The sequence below is a fragment of the Opisthocomus hoazin genome, chromosome 13, assembly GCF_030867145.1.
Source record: "Opisthocomus hoazin isolate bOpiHoa1 chromosome 13, bOpiHoa1.hap1, whole genome shotgun sequence".
Classification (NCBI taxonomy): Eukaryota; Metazoa; Chordata; class Aves; order Opisthocomiformes; family Opisthocomidae; genus Opisthocomus; species Opisthocomus hoazin.
This window is the reverse complement of record NC_134426.1, coordinates 27073958-27083352: the sequence shown is the minus strand read 5'-3', so window position 1 is coordinate 27083352 and position 9395 is coordinate 27073958. Positions and strand designations below refer to the sequence as shown.

The 9395-nt window shown below is 58.4% G+C and overlaps 1 protein-coding gene across 1 annotated transcript; it reads right to left on the bottom strand.

Annotated features, from left to right (window-relative positions):
- Positions 1 to 951: 951 nt before the first annotated feature.
- CCDC63 (coiled-coil domain containing 63) lies at positions 952 to 7904 on the bottom strand. Its single transcript, XM_075434446.1, has 12 exons — positions 7747 to 7904; positions 7376 to 7478; positions 7080 to 7240; positions 6592 to 6781; positions 5352 to 5469; positions 4683 to 4866; positions 3953 to 4134; positions 3275 to 3495; positions 2791 to 2865; positions 2205 to 2397; positions 1251 to 1427; positions 952 to 1058 (listed from the first exon to the last, which is right to left on the bottom strand). The coding sequence occupies exons 1-12, from the start codon at positions 7902 to 7904 to the stop codon at positions 952 to 954; spliced, it is 1869 nt and encodes a 622-aa protein (XP_075290561.1).
- Positions 7905 to 9395: the final 1491 nt, after the last annotated feature.

Genomic DNA, 9395 nt, shown 5'->3' with positions numbered 1-9395 from the left:
CTCTAGGTCGCATGGGGGGGTCCCTTTGCCTCTCCCCCTGGGGGACGCGCAAGTGGCATCCGCATTAAACTGCCTTTCGGCGAGAGCAAACCCAGCCGCTGGTGTGAGCGGTGCTGGCGTGGTGTCTCTGCGTGGTGCCCAGCAGGACCCCCCGACCCATCCCAGACCCCGCTGTCCCCAGCCTCCCGGCCCCACTGCACATCACCGTTGCGTGTCCTCCAGTCCCTCTGCTCCACAGAATCACAGAATCACAGAATGGTAGGGGTTGGAAGGGACCTCTGTGGGTCATCTAGTCCAACCCTCCTGCCGAAGCAGGGTCACCTACAGTAGGTTGTAGAGGACCTTGTCCAGGCGGGTCTGGAATATCTCCAGAGAAGGAGACTCCACAGCCTCCCTGGGCAGCCTGGGCCAGGGCTCCGTCACCCTCAGAGTGAAGAAGTTCTTCCTCATATTCAGACGGAACTAAACCGTTTCCCAGCCCCAAACAGCCTGCTCCGCACCGGCAGCATCCAGTCCCACCAGCCCAGCACCAGCACCGAGCCCAGCTTTCCTGTCGGCAGCAGAGAGCTGCCTGCTTCTCCCAGCTTAGCAGGGAAGCCCCATCAAGCACCCCCATCCCCCCTGCATCCCGCCCGGTCCTCCCGCAGCGGGCACAGTGCCGGACTGGGACCGTGGTCCCCATCTCCCCCTGGCAGCTGAGTGATGCCCGGCTGCGGGAAGCACCTTGGGTTGTGCGACGGGGACAGCACCCACTGGAGAGCGGCCCGCGACCGCGGCTGCCGTCAGCAGTGGGCGAAGCCACGCCAAAACATCACCCAGCGAGCTTCTGAAGCCCACAGAAGGCGCTGGGCTCCTTCCAGAGGAGGAGGGAGACATGACGACGTCCGGGGCGCGGAAGCAGAGGGGGAGCTCCGAGTGAAACTGTTTACTCAGTCCCTCGCCGCCAGGCTCTCACACCTCGACGCTGCTCCTCCTCTTCTTGCCCGTGCTGGCGGTGCTGCCCCGCTCCTTCTCGCGGCTCTGGAGAACCAGCTGGCCGGGCTCCAGCGGCACCTCCACTGCCCAAGAAAATGGCCGCCGTGTCACGCACGCCATGACAGGCCTTATAGAGGCGGTGGGGCGGGACGGGCTGGCTGGGATTGGCTGGGGAGGGACCGGTGACAGCGGGCGATTGGCCGGGCGGTGGCGGGGGAGTCACGGATTGGCTGGCTGCGTGGCCACGGCCCCTCCCTCCCACCTCCCCCACTCACCGGCATCCGTGGCGGGGGGCGGCGGGCAGAGCTGGGCCCGATCCATCGTTTGGAGGAGCCCGGTGCCACCCAGCAGCACCATGGCGGAGAGCTGGGCCGGGTGCGAGCCCTTGGCCGACGTGTAGCGCAGGATGGACTCCATCAGCAGGAGCGTGTCCGTCTGCTGTGCCAGGAGACCTGGGCGGGAGGGAGCGCCGTCTCGCAGGGCCCCGGCGCCGGAGCCTGACCGAGCCCACCCCCGGATCCACCGGGTCGTGCCAGCAAGCAATGGGACGCCACTGACCGCCCCGAGGCCGTGCCACCGGGCAGCCTGTCTCCTCAGGGATGAGGGTTCTCAGGCTGGGTCCCATACCCAGAGCCACAAAGAGGGCTTGGGGGGGTCCCCTGTGCTCTGCAGCCAGGTTAGCTCCGGAATTTGGCACCCCAAATTCACACCAGGGACACCCGTGTGGAAAGATGAGGAGCTCCTGGAGAGAGTCCAGCGGAGGGCTGCGAGGATGAGGAGGGGACTGGAGCATCTCTGCTACGAGGAGAGGCTGAGGGAGCTGGGCTTGTTCAGCCTGGAGAAGAGAAGGCTGAGAGGGGACCTCAGAAATGCCTCTAAATATCTGCAGGGTGGGAGTCAGGAGGACGGGGCCAGACTCTTTCCAGTGGTGCCCAGTGACAGGACAAGGGGCAACGGGCACAAACTGAAGCAGAGGAAGCTCCAGCTGAAGATGAGGAAGAACTTCTTCCCTCTGAGGGTGACGGAGCCCTGGCCCAGTCTGCCCAGGGAGGCTGTGGAGTCTCCTTCTCTGGAGATATTCCAGACCCGCCTGGCCGCGGTGCTGTGCAGCCTGCTCTGGGTGACCCTGCTTGGGCAGGGGTTTGGACTAGATGAACCACAGAGGTCCCTTCCAACCCCCACCATGCTGTCATTCTGTGATTCTGTGAAGATGGGCAGCCTTGACCCACCGAAAATCTGCATCAGGTTCAGATCCGTGACCTGCCCCTTTTCTCCTAGCTGCTTCATTATCTTCGTGGCGTTGCAGCTGACTTCTCTGAACAGACCTTCCATGCTGGATTTGACCTGGCCCAGGACTTTGCTGCTCTCCTTGCATCTCTCTTCATACCACTTGGCTTCGTCAATGGTTTCCATTAGTTTTTCCTATCAGCAAAGGTTTTGCCAGGTGTCACACCAGCCCCTTGCTCTCCCCACCACCCTGGTGCCGGCCACTTCCACTCTGGACACTGGAGACATCCTGGGAGAGGCTGCGGGATGTTCCAGTCCCTGCAGGGGAAAGGGCCTGGGAAGGGGATCCCAAGCTCCCCGTGCCACAGCCGAGGCCCCGGGTGCTGGAGGACCAGGGCTGGCAGGACACTTGCAGTCACCCCCTCCCCACGCCCCGGGATCTCTCAGGAGACGGGGTGGCCAAAGCCGACGCACAGCCCTCTTCTACCCATGCCCCTCCGGCTGTTGGCAGGACCAGACTCCCTAGGACACATGCCGGGATGGGCAGGGGTCTGCTGTCCTTGCAGGGGGAGATCCCGGCCACCACACCTCCAGCTCCTTCAGGACGTGAAGGCTGCTGCTCTTTGCACACTCCCAGTCCATCACGAGGGCTGAAATTTCGATCTGTGGAAACACAAGTGCATGGAGGGGGCTCTGGCTGAATGCCTGGTGGAGGCTGGGGCCCACCCCTCCACCCTGGGAGCAGGGACACCCCGCTCGACCCCTCGGGGACCATGCAGCCAGCCCCACACATGGCCCAGGCAGCTCTTGGCACTCCTGGACGCTGCAATATTTTTGCTGGGTACGCGGTGGCAGCATTGAGACACGTTTAGCTCCGAGAAGGCAGCGTTCTGCCCATCCGAGTTCTATTTTCGGCAGCCTCTTTGCATTCCCCCCCAGTCCCACCCGTGTGGCAGACCGTGAGCTGGGCTCTGATGTGGGCAGGGATGCTGGACACATGGGAGAGGAAAACCCCACTCCAGCCCAAAAGCACCAGCTGAGGAACTAGAGACACGAAGAGCCTGGAAGAGACCTCGAGGGCCTTGATCTTCTGCTGCATCTTCTCCATCTCGTTGTTCAGCTCGATGGTGTAGCTGAAGCAGGAGAAGTTCTTCTGCTCCTTTTCGATGAAGCCGTTCACCAGCTGGTCGACATCCCCATCCTCCACCAGCTCCATCAGGTGTTTGTAAGCCACCTCCCAGCTCTCGAAGCTCTCCCCTTGGGTCCACTTCGCTTGCTCGGCTGCCTTCAAGGCTGAGGGCGAGACGGAGAGCCCAGGCTCCGCATATCCCCCCGGGCTGCCCTTTGCAGAGGGGGTTGGCGGGGTGGTTGGGGCACGGGGAGCAGAAGGTGTCTTTATTTCCCTCAGAAATTTAGCAAGGAGCTCGCAGTCTGGATGAGAATGGGGCAAGCACAGCGGGATCCCTCCCTGGGAGGACGAAAGCAGCCATGGTTGCGCACGGAGGCAGCTCCCTGCTTGCCCATCCCTCCCTCTGCCCCAAGGACACCCCAAGACGTGTAGTTCTGGGTGGCCTCCCACGGTTATCACCATTCATCCTCTTCTGCTGTAGGGCAAAGGCGGGGTGAAGGAGCCTGCGGGCATGGGGAGAGGTCCTGCCCTTGGGGTGCAGTGCTGCAAGCAGCCCCCTTGCCAGCCCCACAGACTCCTGGTTTGCGGTCCCAGCTGCACATGGTTTCTCTCATCCGATACCTTTTTTCTTTTTGGCCTGTTCCTCCAGTTCAGAGCGATCTGTATGTTTGGTGAGCACGAAGGCTTTCAGCGTGGTCTCCTGGTCAAGGACGCGCTCCCGCTCCTGCAGCTCGACATTGTACTGGACGGTGTCTTCACTGTGCCTTTCGTTAATGGCTGAGATCCTTTCCAGAACCTCCGTCCTGTGCACAGAGAGCAGTAGGTTACACCTTGCGTAGGTACAAGGATTCGTACTCCTGGCCATTCCCGTGTACCTCCGTGCCCATCTAGGAAAGCCCCCGTGATGCTGTGCGTGTTGCCCGGCTCTCACCCAGACACAGCTGCGTTAGCCCAAGGCCAGCAGCAAGCCAACATCGCTCTTGGTGGGGCTTTGTACTTGGACACAGCATCCAGCTGTGGCAGCCAGGCTCACTTCGACCTGAGCTGGCTGGCCTCTGCTCCAGGTCTGCTGCATCCCCCTCCATGGGCTCAGCTGGGACTCGGAGCAAAGAGATGGCTCCATGGAGCAACTCACGCCATCCCAAGAAACGTCTGGGATAGGTGGAGTAACTCACCCTGGAGGGACCAGTCTCCCTACGTTGACCAGCCACCTAACCCTTAGCACCCAGCTCTAGACAAAAGCGGACAACCCTCTCTCTCTCTGGAGTTGCAATCTCTTGGCATCACTGCTCATCACTGGCACTGCCCGTCGGTGCCGAGTTTGCCACGGAGGGTTCGCGAGGCCACCTACCGCTGCTCGTAGGCTTGGGCGAATCGCTCAACGGCAGCGTTCATCCTTCTCGTCTGCTGACCCAGCTTCTCATGGACCTTCAAGTAGAAGTTGTCCAAAATGGCTTTCTGGATTCGCATGCTTTCGATCTCTTCTCGGAGCTTGTTATTTCTGGTCAGGATGGTATCAAAACGGACAGTGACATGGGGAGAAGGAAGCAAAAGGTTTGAAGCTGGTGTAGGACTGGGAGGCTCAGGTCTCTGCTGAAAAACTTTGACCAGGGCAGGGACAAACACAGCCCAGGAGATTTTGAGTTGGCCCTGCACCATCCTCCTCCCCAAGACAGGGGAGGCAACAGCAGGCCAGGCCAACCACGGCAGAGACCTGGAGCCGGCGTTGTCCAAGGCAAGGTGGCTTCGGGCAGCTTGGTTTGATCACTAAGCAGGTGCAGACCTTCAGGCTTCTTGGCATGGCATAAGTGCTGCAGTTGGGTCAGCAAGCTTGAGGGCGCCTTTGAGATATTCTGGCAGCAATCGGGCCAGGAGAGCAAGCCAGGTCCTTTCTGCAGCTTGTGGCAACCAAATGCATTTGCACCACTACCCTTTGTCCTGATCAAAAAGCGTTTTGTACCCAGGCCCCAGCGCGGCCCCGCACGTGGTCTCCAAAGGTCTGCAAAACGTTTGCTTACGTTGTTCAGGTGCAGCTCCAGTGTCTCGATCTCTTTTTGCAGTCGTTTGCTACTGTTTGCTTGCTCCACCTTCGCCGCTATCTGCTTCTGCCTCACAACCTTTTTTTCCAGCTCTAGTATCTGCAGATACAGAAGAAATAAAAAAAAAAAAATGAAGTATAATCTCCACCCCGACGTTCTGGACTCTTGACAGGGCAGTTGGCCAAAGAAAATACCCTCAGTTGACCCGAACTACAGCAACCGTGTCATTAATGAGCTCACAGGTATAGAAGCAGCTTTAATCTCAAAGGATCCCATCCTGCACACGCAGAAACATCAGCTGTAGCTAGGAATGGGTTTATTTTCATGCCATGAAGGAAACACAGCTCCTCTGGAGGGGAGTTCAGCAGGTGTTGAGCAAGGCACAGCAGTGCTCTGTGCAGAGTGGAAGGGGCAAGGAGGATGGTTTGTTGGTAGTGATACTGTGCTGGCCAGGTGGGGATCTGTGCCGTCCTCCCTGGGAATGAGGGAAGGAAAACTTTTGCCAGAAGTGGGGAGCTGCCAGAGGAAATAAATCCATGAAAAGAATGAAGAAGTTGGAGAACAATGAAGTGGGGGGCAGGTGGGAGAGGTATGGCTCAGCCGAGAGATTCCTAATAGAAAGCAAGCTGACCCCGCTGCGGAAAGCTCTGCAGCACCTCTGGCAGCTGTGAACCACCCGGCATGGTCCCTGACTTCTGCCACGGGTGGCTTGTTCAGAGCAGAAAGCTGCAGGGACCTGTCACTTCTGTAGCACTGGGTTGTCCTTGGCCTCCCACCCCGCTGCTGACCAAATCCAACCGGGCTGTCCTCAGGAGAAGTGGTGGGACATCCCTCAGATGTTGCTGCTCTTCTATTTGCTCTGTCTCAGTCAGCACAACTAAATGTCCCGTTTTTGCCTCTTTTTGAGGAGAATAAAAAAGTCAATGGGAAAGCGGAGGGGCATTATGTGACCCCAGGCACGTTTGTGCCATCAGAGAGGAGCTGCAGAGACCGATGGGACAAGGTTGAGAGTCCGACCTCACTTTCCTAGCCACTGCTGCTGACTTGAACGGGAGCCTGGCTCTATCTGTCTGTCTTTGTCCTGCGCCTTTTGCCAGGAGGCAGCATTAGATTCCAAGGCCTGAATTCAATGCATTTTACATTGAGGAGTTTCAGCCACGGGGCTCACTCTGTGGCTTGGCTTTGCTCTACCATGCCAGGGAACAGTTCAGATGCTCTTACCTGGTTGTCCAGGTCAACCAACAGGGCTTTTCTGTCTCTAATCAGAGCATCGTACTGATATTTGGTCTGCAAAAGGCACTGGAACTCCGCACAGTTCCTCTCATCCAGCGTCGCATTTCTCAGGGATGTGATCTGGCTCAGCATTAACGACATCTCTTTGTGTTCCTGAGTCAGCGACTCTATTTCTTTCCTGTAGAAATGGAACAACAAATGACAGCTAGCACATCCCACCCCCAAAACCGGGTCAGGTCCTTACCCCTCCCCGTCTCAGCCCCGGCGTCCCCAGATCTTGGTGTGGAGGAGCTTCCCAAGCGCAACATGGCCGAGCGAAGACAGAATCACAGAACCACAGAATGTTCGGGGTTGGAAGGGACCTCTGTGGGTCATCTAGTCCAACCCTCCTGCCGAAGCAGGGTCACCTACAGTAGGCTGTAGAGGACCTTGTCCAGGCGGGTCTTGAATATCTCCAGAGAAGGAGACACACTCACTCCTGAGCCTGCGCTCGTGGCCTCATGTTGGCACCGTAAGATTTTCTCTTCGCCGCGATCCCAAACTGTTTCTGCAGTCTCCTGATCTCGGCTTCAGCCAAGTTTTCTTTCTCCAATGCAGGGAAGTCCGAAAGCATCTGCCTCAGCGAGGGCTCTCCCCGCTGCCACAGAGAAGGAGAGCTTGGTCACTTGAGCAAACGCGACTGGCAACCGTAGGCCGCGGAGCTGGGCACGGGGGAGTGGGTTAATGGCGTCACCACCTCCAGCTCTTCGCCACCACCTAAGATATTCATTACCATCCAAAACTCTGAGCCACGCAAACCAACTCCGTAAGCGCTTCTGATGTGCTTTGGAGCAAAGTCTGCTGGGTTCTTTGCTCTTTGGTAACCCCCCTCCACACTACCACCGCTCCCCGGGGTGAGGAGGTGTTAGCAGTGACCGAAAGCAGTGCCTGTTGACCACAGCAGCTGAGCCGCAGCCAGCACCTCCATTCCAGGACAGGGTGCAGAGCTCCGGCAGCAGGGCAGGGCAGGTGACAGCGGGTTGTCACCTCTTTTACCACCCAGCATGACTGCAAGGACCACGTGAGTCAGAACCAAACCCATCCATGCTGGGGACATGAACGGACCCAGCTGACGTTGCCCAGGAGTGGAGCAGGAGTGCTCACGTCCCCAGCTGGGGGAAGGTGACTTCTAGCTGAGAAACCACCTCACAGGGAAGTGCTGAAGTTGTAGCAGCTAGATCCACCACTACCCGTGTCCACAATCGAGCCGTATTCCCCAACCCTGCCTCCCCCAGCACCCAAATCTCGGGCCACGGCCCCATCACCGGCACTCCCGATTTGCAAAAGAAAGCCTGGTTCCCACCACCTATCTAGCAGCACCTATTTCTGCCAGTGAGAGCCCACAGCAGATCCTCCACAGTGCCTGCAGAGAAGTTTAGCCTCGCATTGTGCTTCAGTTTTTACCTTCAAGCCCTTCATTTCTTCCAGCTAACTCTGACGGCTGCTCTGCAGATGCATCGGGAAGGGGACAAGGAAGCCTCCGCGGGGCCAGACCTGCTTTCCAAGGGGGGGAATGAAACCTGGGTGAGCGGGTGGCTGCGTCCCCCTGCCCATCCCTCAGCACCCCCTGGCGTGTTTGGCACATGAGGAAACCATCACAGATGGCCGCACGATGAATAAAAGGAGAGCGTTTGTAGTGATGTCATTGCGAAACACGCTCCTCTTACCGAGCTTATAAGTAGGGGAAGAACAGATGGTTTGAGCTATTCCACCCTGTTTGGTACCCGGGTTTCCATAGAAATCCCGGCGAGGCCGGGCCCCCCGTGCCAGCGGGCAGAGCCCCCAGGGAGTGTGAGCAGGGAATATCACCTGGATTCAGCCCCCGTCCCGCTGCAGCAAGGGAGAGCACCGGGGCCAACCCCACAGCTCTCACCCCCAAAGCTGGTCTCCCACAGCCCAGCTGCAGCCCCCTGGGCTCCTCTGTTCCCCCTGATGCTGCTCACCCCACTGCAGGGTCCTGCGGTTCCTCTCCACTTGGGGTATGGGACGGCAGTGGCTGCTGGCTATTCCCAAAGAACAGCCCCTGTTTCCAGTGGGAAGCGCAGCAGAGGCGAGAGCCCAGCAGGGAGTTGGTCCCTGGTCCCCAGTCCCTGTCCTGTGCCAGGCTCTGTGGAACTGGCACTGGCCTGGCTGCCACCACGGGTTCTCCACGGGTGTTGGGGTCGATGTAGCTTGAGAATTAGCACGACTAGGCCGCTTAAGCAAAGCAGCATAACTGAACAGGCTGCTGGAAAAGACAGCTAAGAATAGCCATTGAGAAAGTTCTGATAGCGCACATGGTGTGGGTTAGCAAAAACAAGATGTGTTCAAGGACGTGGAGGCAGTCTGTTGCGATTGGCGTTAGTGCATAGTTACCAATCATAAGGGAATGTGGGGTGCGTGAACAGCGCGTGATTTATGCCTGTAGCCTATCCGAATAAGCGTAATCACGTGTACAGATATGGAAAATGTATATAACTGCACTAGCGGAATAATAAAGGAATCCGAGTGTGCATCGTATCTGTGTGTGTGTGAGAGTTGTTCCTGTCCTTGCACGGATGCTGAAACTCGGCACACGGGGACCGTCACCATGGGAGCACCAGGTGCCCAAGCTACACAGTCTGTAACATCACAGACCAAAGGGGTTTGCATGCCCCAGGTCCCACCCTGAAGCCTGTGCTCCGCCGTTTCCCTGGCTGCGCATCCACAGCAAGCAGAAAACCTCATTTTGCCGGTCCACGCTTCCCTTTGCAGTGCTTCAGTCGTCCCACAAC